The sequence below is a fragment of the Giraffa tippelskirchi genome, chromosome 5 (genome assembly GCF_054371585.1).
Source record: "Giraffa tippelskirchi isolate mGirTip1 chromosome 5, T2T-mGirTip1v1.2.pri, whole genome shotgun sequence".
Taxonomy (NCBI): domain Eukaryota; kingdom Metazoa; phylum Chordata; class Mammalia; order Artiodactyla; family Giraffidae; genus Giraffa; species Giraffa tippelskirchi.
The window spans coordinates 153,464,102-153,482,590 of NC_137279.1; the positions used below are offsets into that span (position 1 = coordinate 153,464,102).

The 18,489-nt window shown below is 38.5% G+C and overlaps 1 protein-coding gene across 36 annotated transcripts in view; it reads left to right on the forward strand.

Moving 5' to 3' along the window:
- Positions 1 to 18,489, forward strand: part of C5H1orf141 (chromosome 5 C1orf141 homolog) — a 53,611-nt gene that overhangs the window by 11,561 nt on the left and 23,561 nt on the right. For 35 of the 36 annotated variants that reach the window (XM_081490753.1, XM_081490736.1, XM_081490729.1 and 32 more), the window contains 2 exons: positions 776 to 867; positions 4,815 to 4,972. In XM_081490753.1, coding sequence (XP_081346879.1) covers positions 793 to 867; positions 4,815 to 4,972 — 233 coding nt within the window. In that variant the 5' untranslated portion in view covers positions 776 to 792. Of the gene's footprint in view, positions 1 to 775; positions 868 to 4,814; positions 4,973 to 9,892; positions 10,063 to 18,489 lie in introns of those variants that run through there. The other variant, XM_081490761.1, reaches the window with a different exon arrangement.

Below are 18,489 nucleotides of genomic sequence, written 5' to 3' on the forward strand. Positions count from 1 at the left end.
TGAATGTCTATTCAAATTTTAAAAATAAATAAATAAATAAAATAGGAGTTTTGGGTTGGTATTCCTGATCCTTGCCTCCACTCTGCCCCTAGATATTTGTGTTGCATTATAAGGTACTTTGTGGCTTTTAATTTTCTCATCTGAAAATGGAAATAAATTAGACCAGGTTCTAGTGGCTAACATTCAAGTCCCTAAAACTAATGTGGACCATCTGAGCCCAGATGAGATTTGTAGCAAATTAATTAACTGGAAATAGGAACTATTATGGCAACAGTCCCTTCCCAGCTTGACTGCTGCTCCTTCTGTGTGACTGATTGCCTGCTAAGTGCTGTATTAACAGTCTTGGATCATTGACCAATTTAATTTGAATGCAATTAATTCTATAAAAGTGAGCTCTCTTTATTTACTTTCATTAAAATTAAATCACGACAAAAAGAACATATAAATCAAACTGCATGCCCTTGCTTCAGGTATAAGTTACAGCTGGTTCTCACACAGTAATCTTGAACTTTCTTCAACTCACCTTTAATCATGCATATAAAAATTCCTAGGGCTCACATGTTTCTGGGAATTCTGATCATATGAGCTTCTATCTAAAACATTTGAGTACTTCTACAATTCTGTGATTTGTTCCATGATCTAGAAAAGAACTGTATTCTTTTCTTTACCTAAAACAGTGTTGGAAAGGTGTATCTCTTAATTTATGCCTAAATAGTTAGTTATATGTTTAGTTTTGTTTTGGAGATTTATTCCTCCCCCTCTTCCTTTTAAATAGGAATTTACTGACTGACAATGGCAGAAAGAGTCTTAGAGAAGTTGGATATTCTTGATGAGCAAGCAAAGACCCTCTTGGCCACAAGAGCAAAGGTTTGTAAAATATGAGCTAAAATTCACTAAATTTTATCATTAAAAGGTTATCATTTCAAATGTGAGCGGTGCTGCTGCTGCTGCTAAGTCGCTTCAGTCGTGTCCGACTCTGTGCGACCCCATAGATGGCAGCCCACCAGGCTCTGCCGTCCCTGGGATTCTCCAGGCAAGAATAGTGGAGTGGGTTGCCATTTCCTTCTCCAGTGCATGAAAGTGAAAAGTGAAAGTGAAGTCGCTCAGTCGTGTCCGACTCTTAGCAACCCCATGGACTGTAGCCTACCAGGCTCCTCCCTCCATGGGATTTTCCAGGCAAGAGTACTGGAGTGGGGTGCCATTGCCTTCTCCGAATTTTTAAAAAGGTAATAATTGTATTAGTTGAAAGAGTCATCTATGTAATACTATAAAGAATTGATTAAATATACAAGGTAACGTCCAGCCAGCTGTAATATTTGGTTATGATGCATCTAACCTGTTTTTTAAAAAAAATCTTAAGCAGTCAAATAGTAAATGTGACTACTCCTGGGACTTCCCAGGTGGTTTAGTGACTAAGACTCTGTGCTCCCAATGCAGGGACCCTGGGTTCAATCCCTGATCAGGGAACTAGATCCCACATGCTACAACTAAGTGTTCATGTGCCACAACTAAAGACCCCACAACTAAGACCCAGTGTAGATAAACATATAAGTATTTTTTAATGTGACTAGTATATTTTTTACTTATATGTTAAACATAAAAACTTGTTTAGTTGGTTCATTAAAAGGTAGACAATATTTGATAGCTACCATGTTAGAAATAAAGTTCTTAGAAAATAAACTGAAAAATGTTTGTTGTTTAACTGCTAAGTCATGTCCGACTCTTTTGGAACCCTATGGACTGTAGCCTGCCAGGCTCCTCTGTCCATAGGATTTCCCAGGAAAGAATACTGGAGTTGGTGGCCATTTGCTTCTCCAGAGGATCTTCCCTACCCAGGGATTCAATGTCTCCTGCATTGCAGGTGGATTCTTTACCACTGAGCCACCAGGGAAGACCCAAAAGAGTGAGACTGTTATAAAATTAAATATAATATATTAATAAAGAATATAGTTCTGAAACACCAGATTTTTTACATGTGAGCAATTTAACTTGGTTACAAAAAGACTTGTAAGATAATATAACTGTGGATAAATAAAGTATATATAAAGAGCAGTGGAGTTTAAGAAATCAAGGAAGACAGCACAGAGAGAAACTCTTAAGTGAATAAACATATTTGCAAACCTGGAAATGAAAGCATTAATGTTTGAATAATAATTTGGTTTCATTTTAATATTTCATAATTATCTCCTTTCATTCAGAAAATAAAGTAGAGGAATATGGAAAAATTTGTTCTGTTATAGCTACCAAAATTTTGAAATATCAAACCAAGGGTAACTTAACTAAAGCAAACCTGTTAGACTTTGACACCCCAAAGTTTATTGCTTTTTAATTTTTTATTTTAAATGAATTGTAATTTACTTTAAAAATATAATCAGAGATAAATCTATTAAATTTGTCACAAAATTCCTTTATACATAAAATGTTAAGTTATAAATAGTAATAATAATTCTTACTTTTTCCAGGAGCCTCCTTTGCACAAAGCATTTCCATGTATTTTCTCATTTTGCATTACTATGCTTAATCCATCTGACTGAAAGAAAATTCTCTGGAAGTTCTTTTAAAAGTATATAAAGTCATTTAAAAAATATTTTCTTAGTTTTCAAGTTATATTTTTGAAAACAAGTTAAGCAATATATATAGATATGTATAAAGAAAATTGTACATAAGGAAAATGATATAAAGAAATATTAATAGTCTTTGGCCTCTTCCCTCTAATCCTTTCCTCAGAGGCAGACTCATTTTAGCAGTTGAGGTTTATCTGTCTACATCTTTTGTAGTCTTACAAAGATATACAAATATGAATGTATGATTGTATACATACATTTATCTTTACTTACAAATATCTATAATATAAATATACAGGTACATATTTACATATATATTTGTGAAGATAGATTATCTCTCTTTATTGACAAAAAAATGAAATACAATATATAAATCAGTTTGGTAATTGCTTCTTTGTTTTTTAAAATCTTTTATTTTGAAATAATCGTAGACTCACAGGAAGTTACAGAAATAGTACAAATAGTTCCATGTACCTTTCCTCAGTTGACCCCCAAAAGTGACATCTTACATAGTTGTAGTTCACTAGCCAAAACCAGTATGAGTCACATCCAACATTGACACTGATGTATTATTCTTAACCAGACTACAGACTTGACCCAATCATCTCCATTTTTTAACCTTTATTCATTTGTATCTGTAGTTTTATGCAATTTTATCACATTACAGATTGTGGAAACCACCATAATCAAAGCATATTACATCTCCATCCTATAAAAGTACTCCCTCATGTTACTTCTTTGTATTTGGATTCACTTGTTATTGTTTAGTCACTAAGTTGTGTCCAACTCTTTGTGAACCTATGGACTATAGCCTGCCAGGCTCCTCTGTCCATGGAATCTTCCGGGCAAGAATACTGGAATGAGTTGTGATTTCCTCTAGGGGATCTTCCCGACCTAGGGACTGAACCCACCTCTTTTGCATCTCCTGCATTGCAGGCAGATTCTTTACCACTGAGCCACCAGGGAAGCCCATTCCCCCATCCTAATTCTGTCTCTATCCCCAGCAATGACTAATCTATTCTTCATAACTATCCTTTTGTAATCTTGAGAATGTTATATAAATGAAATTATTCAGTGTGTAAAATTTTGTGATTGACTATTTCATATGCCCTTGAGGCCCATTAAATTTTTGCATGAAGTGATGGTGTTTTTTTATGGTAAATAATGTATAAAATTTATTGCTGAGTAGTATTCCATTATATGAATGTACAGAGTTTCAATTACTTACACACTGAAGGATATTTCATTGTTTTCAGTATTTTGCTTTTAAAATAAGGCTGCTAAAAAAATAAGCTGAAGTAAAGCTGCTATAAATATTTATGTACAGGATTTTGTATGAATGTAAGTTTTATTTCTTTGGGGTGAATGCCCAAGAGTGTGTCCGCCAGTGCAGTGTCTATCTCTCAGAACCAGCCAGGTTAGAGCCACAAGGTTTAATTTGAGTTCCCCCCTCCCTGTGCCTCAGTCTGGAAATGGCCTTCAAGAATAAGCCAGGCTATTGTAGGGTTTACCTCATTTGTTTCTCTTTCCTCAGGGATCATGGTCCTGCTCTGCCTGTTTCCTAATGCCTGATTGTAGTTGTTTTCATATACTTTGTCTGGTTTTCTAGTTGTTTATAGCAGAAGGGCGATTCCTGTAGCACTTAATCCCTCACTGGCAGAAATCAAAGTGCTCATATCCTATGATTTCCTTTTCAAGTTATTATTTCTTTATTCCTCTGTGCAGTTCTCTGAGAGAGCTTTTTAGAGGAGATTTTCAGCTCCTTAACTCACTCTTTAGCTTTACCCTTTTTGCTCTTCAGTCCATCTGTATAAATACTTGAACAGAATTCTCTTTTGATTGCTTTCTTAACTCAATTTCTGGCTCTGGCTCCACCATGTATGTGGCTCCAGGGAGAGAAGTGGGTTGGAGGGACCTGCCTGCTATGGCTCCATTAACTCTACGGATTAATAATTGTCTTTGCTGAATATATAGGTCATTCTTAAATTCGGAACTTTAGAATTCTGAACTTCAGAGGGAGCCTTCATGAGCACCTAGTCCAACACCCTCGCTTAATAAACAGGAAAAGAGTCCATACACAAGGCCTCCAACTTTCAGTCTGAATTATTTTTGCATTGTTGCCTGCCACATAAATTCTGTGCATGAGGGTGTATGTATAAAGTGAGATTAATTTTGTCCTTTCCATACAGATTTTCCTCATGTGATATGTACTCATTTTTTTCACTGTGTTATATTTTGGATTTGTTGCAGAAAAACTGCCTTCAGAGTCAAGTAAAGAGAAAGATTTCAGTGATACCCCTGACGTTTGATTTCCAGTTGGAACTTGAAAAGGATATTGCTACCTCCACGTCTAAGACAAACTCAAAGATCACAAAAGACACATCATCTGGCACTAAAAAACCAAAAAGGTTATCATAATAACTACCTCAAACTTTCAGTCTGAAGTTTTAAAGCATTATTTTTATTGACTCAGATTGTGCAATCTATATTAAATGTAAGCTTTGTCAACATAGGTGTATTTCATAATGGTTATGAGTTACAGTATGCTTGATTAGTATTCCGGAGAAGGCAATGGCAACCCACTCCAGTGTTCTTGCTTGGAGAATCCCAGGGACGGGAGGACCTGGTGGGCTGCCGTCTATGGGGTCGCACAGAGTCGGACACTACTGAAGCGACTTAGCAGCAGTAGCAGATTAGTATTCTGAATACTAGTTTATAAAATATTTATTATAATATTTCACCATTCTAGATGATAATTATACATAGTAATTATAATTCTAAACATTTAAAGAAAGACTTCTTGAGCTTTATCATATCACTCCAAGTTAATATCAGGATTTATTTCAAGCTTCAACCAATATGATGCAAAAAAAAAGAATATATTCCTAGAAAACTAAGTAAGGCAGTTTCTCTGTGTACTTACAAGGGGTAGCCTGAATATGTAATAATTGGTCTTTCACTGGCATCATGCATGTATGTAATGAGATATGATTTTTCTAGGCACTAGAAATGTGGAGAAGATCCAAGACAAAAGAAATAGTAAGATGTAGAATCAATAAGACTTCAAATCAATTGGGCATTTGTGGTAGTGTGAATACTGCTCTTACCACATTTATTTTTATTCTGTAGTAACTCAATTTTCTGGTGGGCTTCCCCAGTGGCTCAGTGGTAAAGAATCCGCCTGCCATGCAGGAGACACGGGTGTGATCCATGGGTCAGGAAGATCCCCTGGTGAAGGAAAGGGCAACCCACTCCAGTATTCTTTTTTTTTTTTTTTTTTTTATAAATTTATTTATTTTAGTTGGGGGCCAATCTCTTCACAACATTGCAATAGTTTTTGCCATACATTGACATGAATCAGCCATGGGTTTACATGTGTTCCCCCTCCTGGACCCCCCACCCACCTCCCTCCCCATCCCATCCTTCTGGATCATCCCATTGCCCCGGCCCTGAGCCCTTGTCTCATGCATCGAACATGGAATGGTGTTCCGTCTCACATATGATAATATACATGTTTCAATGCTATTCTCCCAGAACGTCCCACCCTCACCTTCTCCCTCAGAGTCCATAAAATTGTTCCATGCATCTGTGTCTCTTATTCTGTCTCGCATATAGGGTTATCGTTACCATCTTTCAAATTCCATATATATGCATTAGTATACTGTATTGTTGTTTTTCTTTCTGGCTTACTTCACTCTGTATAATGGGCTCCAGTTTCATCCATCTCAGTAGAACCGATTCAAATGTATTTTTTTTAATGGCTGAGTAATATTCCATTGTGTATATGTACCACAGCTTCCTTACCCATTCGTCCGCTGATGGACATCTAGGTTGCTTCCATGTCCTGGCTATTGTAAACAGTGCTGCGATGAACATTGGGGTACACGCGTCTCTTTCAATTCTGGTTTCCTCGGTGTATATGCCCAGCAGTGGGATTGTTGGGTCATATGGCAGTTCTATTCCTAGTTTTTTAAGGAATCTCCACACTGTTCTCCATAGTGGCTGTACTAGTTTGCATTCCCACCAACAGTGTAAGAGGGTTCCCTTTTCTCCACACCCTCTCCAGCATTTATTGCTTGTAGACTTTTGGATAGCAGCCATTCTGACTGGTGTGAAATGATACCTCATTGTGGTTTTGATTTGCATTTCTCTAATAATGCCACTCCAGTATTCTTGCCTGGGAAATCCCACTGAAAGAGTAGCCTGGCGGGCTATAGTCCGTGGGTCACAAAATAGTCGACATGACTTAGCAACTAAACAGCAAAAACAACTCAATGTATTAAGTGCAGTTTCACAGATGACAAACCCAAGTCTTGGTGAGCTAAAATGACTTGCCCAGAGTCACACAGCTAGCAAGTGGCAGAAGCTAGATTTAAATACTAGCTAGATTTAAATTTCAGAGCCTATGCTCTTATCACTACCACATTCTACAGACTGATTTCCAGCTTTTGGTCTTGGTGACTAGATGTATTTTGGTGTTTTGTACTTAGGTAGAGATCATAGGTTGAAAAGCAGATTGGGGTGGGTAAGAGATTAGAATGAGAAATGCTGAGCTTTGGGGCATCCAGGTGGTGGTATCTAAAAGACAATTGAACAAACATGTCTGAATATAAAGTAAAACAAGGCCATTTAGACTCAAAATACAGCTTTCTCAACTGTATTTTTGTTATTTATGATTTACCAGGGTGTCAGAACATGTTTCCATTGTGCAGAAAAGGAGTTTGTTTCTAGCACAAATAAATATTAATGGTTTGTATACTTTAGCTTTATCACAAACTTCTTTCACTATTACTTTGTTTTTATGTAGATATGGCCAATACTTTTACTTCAAAATCATTTATAGATCTATCCATGTTAAAATAGAATATTGTAATAATACATAGAAAAAGTTGCATAAAATAGAAGTTGGGCATGTAGAGAAGGGAAAAATAATGTATCTTATTATATATTATGTATTATATAATTATAATTATAAATATTTTATATTTGTATATATTTATATTTTTATTATATATATGTAAGCCATTATGTGATAGCATAATATATGGCCAATGACCATTAGATACGTTTAAAGATAATGTGCAATGTGTCTTACGGCAGCATTTTCCAGGATGATGCCATTGCTTTCCCTTTCCTGTCTGTAGATGATAGTTTATAAAGGCATCATTGATCCTGTGTTTAGTGATAATACCAATAGCTGATAATGTTCCTTTGAATTGTGTAAGTCTGTAACTTGAAGTTTGAAATCAGTGTCTAAATTATAAAAACAAACTGGCACATAGTTTCAAGATTCAAAGACCAAGTAAATTTTGTTTGTTCAGTGCGCAGAGGACCAAAACTAGCACACATGCAAAAAAAAAAAAAAAAGTACAGGAAAATCAAAAGAATTTACATCAGAATTAGGGTGTAACCCAGGCCCAAAGAAAGAAAATGTGGTTGAAGAAATTAAGAGGATCTAGTACATATAGATAAGCCCAACTGGCAGTATATCTAGGCTCTGAGATTTCCTTCTAAGACTACTTCTAACATTTTCCTCTTTTCAAATAATTTTTCTCATGTAGTGATTTTGTGCTGTCACTCTTGCTTGAATGATTGGCCCTAAACCAAGTTCAAATAAAAAATTCTTACAGATAACTTCATTTTAAGTTTTAATAGTAGTGCTGCTATCACATACTACTGTAATTTAATTTATTAATTTTATTCTATAAGTATTGATTGAGTGACTGCTATGCTCTGGGCATCTGACAGCAACTGTGAAATATACCTCATCAGTGGGGATTCAGATAAGTGAACAGGCAAGCACCAGTTGCTACAGAGAGATTCCTAATGTGAGAATCAGCAGAAGTTTCTAGAGGAGGTGGCCCCTCAGGTGAGACCCAGAAAGTTAGTTAAGAGGCATTAAGATTTAAAAGAAAGAGATTCCAGGCCAAGGCAATAACATGGACAAAGGGTCAGCCAGAGGTAAAGGCAAGTGCAGCTCATTTGAGGAACCAGAAGTAGTTTAGCGTTGCTGCTGCTGCTGCTGCTAAGTCGCTTCAGTCGTGTCCGACTCTGTGCGACCCCATAGACGGCAGCCCACCAGGCTCCACCGTCCCTGGGATTCTCCAGGCAAGAATACTGGAGTGGGTTGCCATTTCCTTCTCCAGTGCATGAGAGGGTAAAGTGAAAGTGAAGTCGCTCAGTCGTGTCCGACTCTTAGCGACCCCATGGACTGTAGCCTACCAGGCTCCTCCGTCCATGGGATTTTCCAGGCAAGAGTACTGGAGTGGGGTGCCATTGCCTTCTCCAGTTTAGCGTTACTAGACTTGAAAGGGATATGAGGCAGAGACTGGAGACAGATTGGTAAGAAATTGGGCTAAGGGGTAAATAAAGGCCAGATTACCAAGGGCTTTATGAGCCAGGTGAAGAACCCTGGACAATCTCCTTCAGTGAGGAACCACTGAAGGGCTTAAACTGGAAAGCACACACTTGGATTCTAGAAATATCATTAGGTAGTAAAAGAGGTTATTAAAAACTATGAGAGCTCCTCAAAGAACCTAACCTTTTAGAATTCACAGTATCTCCAAAAACTTCCTCTTCCAGGAAACAAGTCATCTTGCAACGAGTCCTTTTTCAGCCATAACAGAATGATTACTTAAATAACAGAGTAAAAGGAGGCAAGTTTTTCCCTCATATCAACAATGATATGCTGATTACTTTGACTATATTGCACAGATTTAATTCCTCCAAATCTGGAGATGCAGCTCCTGGTCTTATACATGTATGTATGCTCAGTTGTGGGCTTCCCTTGTGGCTCAGCTGGTAAAGAATCCACCTGCATTGCCGGAGACCTGGCTTTGATCCCTGGGTTGGGACGATCCCCTGGAGAAGTGAAAGGCTACCCGCTCCAGTATTCTGGCCTGGAGAATTCCATGGACTGTATAGTCCATGGAGTTGCAAAGAGTCGTACACGACTGAGCGGCTTTCACTATGCTCAGTTGTGTCCGACTCTTAGGGACACCATGGACTGTGGCCCACCAGTCTCCTCTGCCCATGGGATTCTCCAGGCAAGAATACTGGAGTGGGTTGCCACTTCCTCCTCCAGGGGATATTCCCAACTCAGGGATCGAACCTGTGTCTCTTGCGGCTCCAGCATCGGCAGGCAGATTCTTTGCCACTGAGCCATCTAGGAAGCCCCCTGGTCTTATAAGTTACATTAATTATAACAGGATACCAACCTCTACCAGTGCTCACAAACCTCACTCCTACATGAGCCAACATGTCAGATGTGATTCACACAGATTTCAGCTCAGCCTAAACCTTACATCATAATCATGACCACCAGTACCAGAGTAACTCCTACCAACTGCATACCTTTTTCATTTTTGATCTCTAGTCTACTGCTATTCAAAGTGTTGTCTTCCATCCAGCAGCATTGGTATCACCTTGCAGCTTGTTTGAAATACAGAATTTTCTGACCTCATCCCAAACCAAAGCTGCAGTTAACAAGATTCCCCAGGTAATTTCTGTGGACACTAACGATTGAGAAGTATTAGTCTAGCCTTTCAAACATGGAGGAATCATTAAATACAGATCGTGGGGCCCGACTGGCAGAGTTTTTGATTCTGTAGGTCTGGGCTGGGGCCTGATAATTTGCATGTCTGGTTAAGTCTCCAGGTGACAACTGATGCTGTTGGCACAGGGACCACCCTGCTCTAGCTGTGCCCCCACTGTAATCATGCTGGTCAACACTGGCATCTGCTCCATGCTTCTTCTTGATTTGATGGATATCATAGCAACACTCAACCTGGTATTATGATCACCTAGATGAAACATGCCTATGGTTGAACTGTAGTTGAGTTTTGTTTTCAGAGCAGTGGTTTTTAACCCATCTGCATGTTAGCATTACTCAGGGAGCTTTAAACTAATTGGATTCAACTTTAATTAGTTTGGAGTAGGGCCCAGGCATTACTATTTTTAAGATTTCTCAGATGATTCTGAGAAAAGCTAGGATTGAGAATCATTAAAATTCATAGGGCTTCTTTCTCAGTTACTCCCAGAGACATCTTTTCCATGTTACTATTAGCTCGAGATTTCTACATTTTTCTTATATAGATGGGAACTGATAAAGGTGATGGCCTCAAACACCCAAAATTTGCTGGAAGGACATTCCAGGGACTACTTTACTGATAGGCAGAGACTTTTATAATCATTTGAAAATCCCTCTCAGTCTTTTGCCCTTCATTTGTCTATGGTCTTTAAGACTTGTCAGCAAACACCAAAGCTACTCTTCTTGGCAACTTTTCATAATTGGACCTTTTACAAAAGAGCCATACTCATTTTAACAAAAGTCTTTTTAAAAAATTACCTGGGACATAAGTTTTAAAAGAGAAAAAAAGTGATCTCTTCCATGCTGGATTCCCATACTCCTTTTTTTAAAATAAATTTATTTATTTTAGTTGGGGGCTAATTACTATGCCCCGACCAGTAACGCCGAAGAAGCTGAAGTTGAACGGTTCTACGAAGACCTACAAGACCTTCTAGAACTAACGCCCAAAAAAGATGTCCTTTTCATTATAGGGGACTGGAATGCAAAAGTAGGAAGTCAAGAAACACCTGGCGTAACAGGCAAGTTTGGCCTTGGAGTACAGAATGAAGCAGGGCAGAGGCTAATAGAGTTTTGCCACGAGAACGCACTGGTAATAGCAAACACCCTATTCCAACAACACAAGAGAAGACTCTACACATGGACATCACCAGATGGTCAACACCAAAATCAGATTGATTATATTCTTTGCAGCCAAAGATAGAGAAGCTCTATACAGTCAGCAAAAACAAGACCAGGAGCAGACGGCGGCTCAGATCGTGAACTGCTTATTGCCAAATTCAGACTTAAATTGAAGAAAGTAGGGAAAACCACTAGTCCATTCAGGTATGACCTAGATCAAATCCCTTATGAGTATACAGTGGAAGTGACAAATAGATTTAAGGGACTAGACCTGATAGACAGAGTGCCTGATGAACTATGGACAGAGGTTCGTGACATTGTACAGGAGACAGGGATCAAGAAAATCCCCATGGAAAAGAAATGCAAAAAAGCAAAATGGCTGTCTGAAGAGGCCTTACAGATAGCAGGGAAGAGAAGAGAAGTGAAAAGCAAAGGAGAAAAGGAAAGATATTCCCATCTGAATGCAGAGTTCCAAAGAATAGCAAGGAGAGATAAGAAAGCCTTCCTCAGGGATCAGTACAAAGAAATAGAGGAAAACAACAGATTGGGAAAGACTAGAGATCTCTTCAAGAAAATTAGAGATACCAAAGGAACATTTCATGCAAAGATAGGCTCGATAAAGGACAGAAATGGTATGGACCTAACAGAAGCAGAAGATATTAAGAAGAGGTGGCAAGAATACACAGAAGAACTGTACAAAAAATATCTTCACGACCCAGATAATCACGATGGTGTGATCACTCACCTAGAGCCAGACATCCTGGAATGTGAAGTCAAGTGGGCGTTAGAAAGCATCACTACGAACAAAGCTAGTGGAGGTGATGGAATTCCAGTTGAGCTATTTCAAATCGTCAAAGGTGATGCTGTGAAAGTGCTGCACTCGATATGCCAGCAAATCTGGAAAACTCAAAAGTGGCCACAGGACTGGAAAAGGTCAGTTTTTGTTCCAATCCCAAAGAAAGGCAATGCCAAAGAATGCTCAAACTACTGCACAATTGCACTCATCTCACACGCTAGTAAAGTAATGCTCAAAATTCTCCAAGCCAGGCTTCAGCAATACATGAACCGTGAACTTCCAGATGTTCAAGCTGGCTTTAGAAAAGGCAGAGGAACCAGAGATCAAATTGCCAATATCCGCTGGATCATCAAAAAAGCAAGAGAGTTCCAGAAAAACATCTATTTCTGCTTTATTGACTATGCCAAGGCCTTTGACTGTGTGGGTCACAATAAACTGTGGAAAATTCTGAAAGAGATGGGAATACCAGACCATCTGACCTGTCTCTTGAGAAACCTGTATGCAGGTCAGGAAGCAACAGTTAGAACTGGACATGGAACAACAGACTGGTTCCAAATAGGAAAAGGAGTACGTCAAGGCTGTATATTGTCACCCTGCTTATTTAACTTATATGCAGAGTACATCATGAGAAACGCTGGGCTAGAAGAAACACAAGCTGGAATCAAGATTTCCGGGAGAAATATCAATAACCTCAGATATGCGGATGACACCACCCTTATGGCAGAAAGTGAAGAAGAACTTAAGAGCCTCTTGATAAAAGTGAAAGAGGAGAGTGAAAAAGTTGGCTTAAAGCTCAACGTTCAGAAAACTAAGATCATGGCATCTGGTCCCATCACTTCATGGGAAATAGATGGGGAAACAGTGGAAACAGTGTCAGACTTTATTTTTTTGGGCTCCAGAATCACTGCTGATGGTGACTGCAGCCATGAAATTAAAAGACGCTTGCTCCTTGGAAGGAAGGTTATGGCCAACCTAGGTAGCATATTTAAAAGCAGAGACATTACTTTGCCAACAAAAGTCCATCTAGTCAAGGCTATGGTTTTTCCAGTGGTCATGTATGGATGTGAGAGTTGTACGGTGAAGAAAGCTGAGCGCTGAAGAATTGCTGCTTTTGAACTGTGGTGTTGGAGAAGACTCTTGAGAGCCCCTTGGACTGCAAGGAGATCCAATCAATCCATCCTAAAGGAGATCAGTCCTGGGTGTTCATTGGAAGGTCTGATGTTGAAGCTGAAACTCCAATACTTTGGCCACCTCATGCGAAGGGTTGACTCATTGGAAAAGACCCTAATGCTGGGTAGGATTGGAGGCGGGAGGAGAAGGGGACGACAGAGGATGAGAAGGTTGGATGGCATCACCAACTCGATGGACATGGGTTTGGGTGGACTCCGGGAGTTGGTGATGGACAGAGAGGCCTGGCGTGCTGCAGTTCATTGGGTCGCAAAGAGTCGGACATGACTGAGCGACTGAACTGAACTGAATTACTTTACAATATTGTAGTGGTTTTTGCCATACATTGACATGAATCAGCCATGGGTTTACATGTGTTCTCCTTCCTGAACCCCCCTCCCACCTCTCTCCCCATCCCATCCCTCTGGGTCATCCCAGTGCCCCAGCCCTGAGCATTTGTCTCATGCATCGAACCTGGAATGGTGTTCTGGTTCGCATATGATAACATACATGTTTCAGTGCTATTCTCTCAGAACGTTCCACCCTCACCTTCTCCCTCAGAGTCCATAAGACTGTTCTATGCATCTGTGTCTCTTATTCTGTCTCGCATATAGGGTTATCGTTACCATCTTTCAAATTCCATATATATGCATTAGTATACTGTATTGGTGTTTTTCTTTCTGGCTTACTTCACTCTGTATAATGGGGTCCAGTTTCATCCATCTCAATAGAACTGATTCAAATGTATTCTTTTTAATGGCTGAGTAATATTCCATTGTGTATATGTACCACAGCTTCCTTATCCATTTGTCTGCTGATGGACATCTAGGTTGCTTCCATGTCCTGGCTATTATAAACAGTGCTGCGATGAACATTGGGGTACACGTGTCTCTTCCAGTTTCCCATACTCATTTTAACAAAAGTCTTTTTAAAAAATTACCTGGAACATAAGTTTTAAAAGAGAAAAAAAGTGATCTCTTCCATATTGGATTCTCAAGTGAAAATGGCAAATTTACCACTTATTAAGTGGTAAGAACTAGGAAACCAGTTAGGGGCAAGTAGACATATTAAGATGGAGAAGGAAATGGCAACCCACTCCAGTATTCTTGCCTGGAGAATCCCAGGGACCAGGGAGCCTGGTGGGCTGCCGTCTATGGGGTCGCACAGAGTCAGACACGACTGAAGCGATTTAGCAGCAGCAGCAGCAGACATATTAAGAATACTTTTTCTTTAGATTAATAGGGGCTTCTCATTAGAAGAATTACTTTCCTAAAACTAAATCCAAAAGAATAGTCCTTTTAGAAGTATTTTTATGATAGAAGGATAAACTTCCATACAGGAGAGATAATGAAATATGAACAGAGAATAGGATTACAGCCTATAATGAAATTTAATCAGTCAAATTCTGTCTTCCTTAATTCAATATGCATGTCTTATACTCTGTGTGACATTAGCCTGGCATAGAGATTAAGAAGATGGGGATTGTTTGCCACTGATTTACTGCAAAAGAATCTTCTCTCTCACTGCCTGATGCTACCTGAGTCCCATATAGCTTGACCTTCATAGTTGCTGCAGGAACCCACACTCACTGAAATGAGTAAAGAACCACAGACCATTTAAGGGGACTCATATGAAGGAGGGAGATAAAACTAAACTCTCATTAACAGGTGACTCCTAATGAAACACATTTAAGGGAGGAAACAGAGGAAACTTTAGAAAATCTGTCTCAAACAGGAGGAAAGGGGATTTAGAAAAAAAGACTTTTTAAATCAAAAACTGAGTAAAGAAATTAAAAATAGAATACAGATGAAGACTGAATCGATAATCTAGATGATCAAATAAAGACACAATCTCATAAAAATACTCCCCCACCACAAAATGAAAATCGGGTTAAAAAGAGACATGTAGGTACAGTTTTAGGATACTCAATATGAAAATATACATTTAATACATAAATCAGGAGAGCAAGAAACAGATGGCAAGGAAATTAAAGAATTATAAGAAAAAAGTGTCATTTAAGACAGACTTGAATTTTCAGATCTAAAGTGTTATCAAGTACTAGACTTATGGTAAAATTACTCAGTTTCAGACAGGGGAGAAAATAGCGGTTAATTACAAAGGAAAAGATAGCAAATAAGATTCACGTCTCATCTGTATCTCTGAGGCTAGAAAACACTAAAACCTTTCCAACCTTTAAACAGAATGGCAATCCAGGAATCTGCTATTTGGGTGAATCATCATTTATATTTGAGAACAAAACAGAGACAAGTTTTTGGACTTGAAAGACTTTAGAATGTAATCTGCGTATTCTCTCTGAGGAAACTACTTGGAGAAATATTTTTATCCAAATTTAAGTTAAATATGAATAAAATAAAGATCCAAACTGAGTGTCTTTATTACACAAAAATGAATTTGAAGTTTTCCCATGGTGCCTGAATGAAACTCTGGATTTCCATTTCAAAATGGCTGCTCTATAAAAACATAAAGCATTTCAGAGAATTACCAAGCAAGTGTTCCATAGGAGATTTCCAGTTGAGAAGAGGCAGCCTTAGCTCACCCACCATGCTTCCATCTGAACTGTGCCTTTGTCTGGTTTTCCTTTGTGTGCCAGCGCCACTCGCATGGTCCTTTCCAGGCCCATGCAACAGCCTTCCTTTGATTCCAGCCCATGCAGCACAAATCAAGGCCTTTACCTGTGTTCCCTTTAACTCAACTGCAACAGGATATAATTTCACGGGGGATTTTTCTAACTAGAAGACAAAAGAGGGGAGGGGAAGAGTTGAATCTTTTAAAAATCCACATAGCCCCAAACCAATACAACTTACAAAAAACAGATTTATCATTTTATGCTAGTGAAGTCATCTACCAAATTTATAACTCCAAGCCCAATTCCTCATATTTTTTGAGAACACAGTACTAAGAACACAAGTTTTATTCCTAGATTCTTATCCCCTCCATTCCTTCTTTCTACTGTTGGGAAAACTCTCCATAGGTGTCTTGTATTTCTGTACATTTGTGAGCAAAAGCACTGGTTGTTCCTATCTTTTCTAGGACGTTTGTATAGCAGACAGCCTTGGAAGACAAAGTGCCCTCTTTTGAGCAAGAGCAGGAATATTACTGTCCATTGAAAAGATCTGGGTTCCCTAAACTCAAGGTTCCATTCCTGTAACATAACTCAGTGTGTGTGCTGATGTCATGTGGCCTTCTGCTTACTGCCCTGTGGAACTGGGGCTCAGAGAATTAGTGCAGAAGATACCACTCCTATTGCTGTGTGTGATAAATAGTCCTTTGTCTCTGACCCAGGAGTCTCATATCTTCCAAAAGAGACGAAATTGTATCAGGCCAACTTGTTACTTTGTAAGTAGGGTCAAATCTCTGACTTTTCACAGCTCTTCACACCTACTTGGAGGGAAGGAGCTTGGGGTAGAATAACAGAAACCTTGTTGCTTCTCTTAAACTGAGTGGTAAACAAAATTGTGGCTCATTCCTCAGTGACTAATAGAGGCGCCTCTGAGTTTAGAGGGAACCTATTTTATAGCTATTTTATCTATCCTATAAGTCTATAATTTAGTTATAGATTATAGATTATAGAATATAGTTATAGATTTATAATTTAGTTATACCTAAACTAAGTCCACAAAATTAATCCATATAATAAAATTTTCAGTAAAAAAGAGAACAACATGAAAAGGGACTATGTAAGCTAAAAATGACGTGATTAATTGAGGACAGTTTGTGTAAAGTTAATTTTACAAGTACCTAGCACTTAGTTCAGTTTCTTTTTTATAAAGTAAGTGCACATTTACTAAAGGACCAATAAATAAATAAGTAAAAAAAGCTGTCATCTCCCAGGAATTCCACCAAACTTTGCTTTCCTCTCATAAGCACTTTGAATCTTTAAGAGTATTTTGCAAAATTGGCATGTTCAAGACCTCCCCAAAGAATGTTAAAATGACCATAATTTGAGAAATTGAAGGGGAAAAAAAGGCACAGTACTAGTAATGGGAAAGGAGGAGCTATAAACATAGATGTAGAAGAAATTAAGATAATTATGAGTACATTGCTTCCCAGTGGCTCAGTGGGTAAAGAAGCTACCTGCAATGCAGGAGATACAGGAGACACAGACTTGATTCCTGGGTCCAGAAGATCTCCTGGAGGAGGGCATGGCAACCCACTCCAGTATTCTTGCCTGGAGAATCCCATGGACAGAGGAGCCTGGCAGGCTACAGTCCATGTTGGATGCAAAGAGTCGGACATGACTGAAGCAACTGAGCACACGTATAACTATGCTCCTTTGAAACATGAGTCTGGTAATGGATGATCTGGGAAGCTAAAAAAGGTGAAAGTAGAATTAACAACAAGAAGAAAACATAAATAAATCAATAGCTAGAAAAATTTGAGAAAGCTGTCAGAAAACTATCTTTTACCAAAGCACCACCTTGAAGTTGTGTCAAGGGTGAGTTTCTTCAAAGAATTATTTAAATGGTTTCTGAGCATAGACAAAGATGAAATACTTCCAATTCTTCTCCTAAAGATAACTTTGATCCCCAAATCTGACCATGAGAATATAAAACCGTTACAGTATTTCACTTATAAATATAGATTTTTAAAAAATCTAAAATAAAATATTAACTGTTTCATTGTCTGTTCTCAACTCAGGACCATATAAAGCAGTTTAATTTTTCTCCATTTCATTCTGACCATTTTTGGTTATTAAAAGTTTGTGCAGTTTAGTATTTTGATCCTACATATTAGTCAAGGCTTTCCCTTCCCCCATATCCAAGTCTTGTGACATTGGAGGACCTAAAACAAAAAGGGTATGGCCAGCAATTTGATTCTTTCTGTCCTGACCTGTAAGTGGGGGTGGGTATGGTCTTCCTCCAGCACATCTCCTCCTCTTCCCTCTTTTAGTCTTTTTTTTTTCTTTCTGTTAGGGGAACACAGTTGTGATAGAGCCAGCTCCCACCAATTCCTTAGAGCTGAGTGTTGAATTTGCAGGGATTTTGTGAGATCATTGTTAAATACAGTCATTATTTAAATTAAATATGTAAACTAAAAATTCAATGACAAAACAAATGCTGAAAACGCATCATTTCCTCATTATTTTCTTACATTTTATTGTTATCTATTTTTTTGAAGTCCTGTAGTTTACTTGTATTTCATCCGACAGAATGTTCTATTTGTGCGAGTGATCAGACACTGGGGATTAGGGCTGGGAGGGGGCAGGAAAAGGGAGAAAATAGCCACGTCCACTA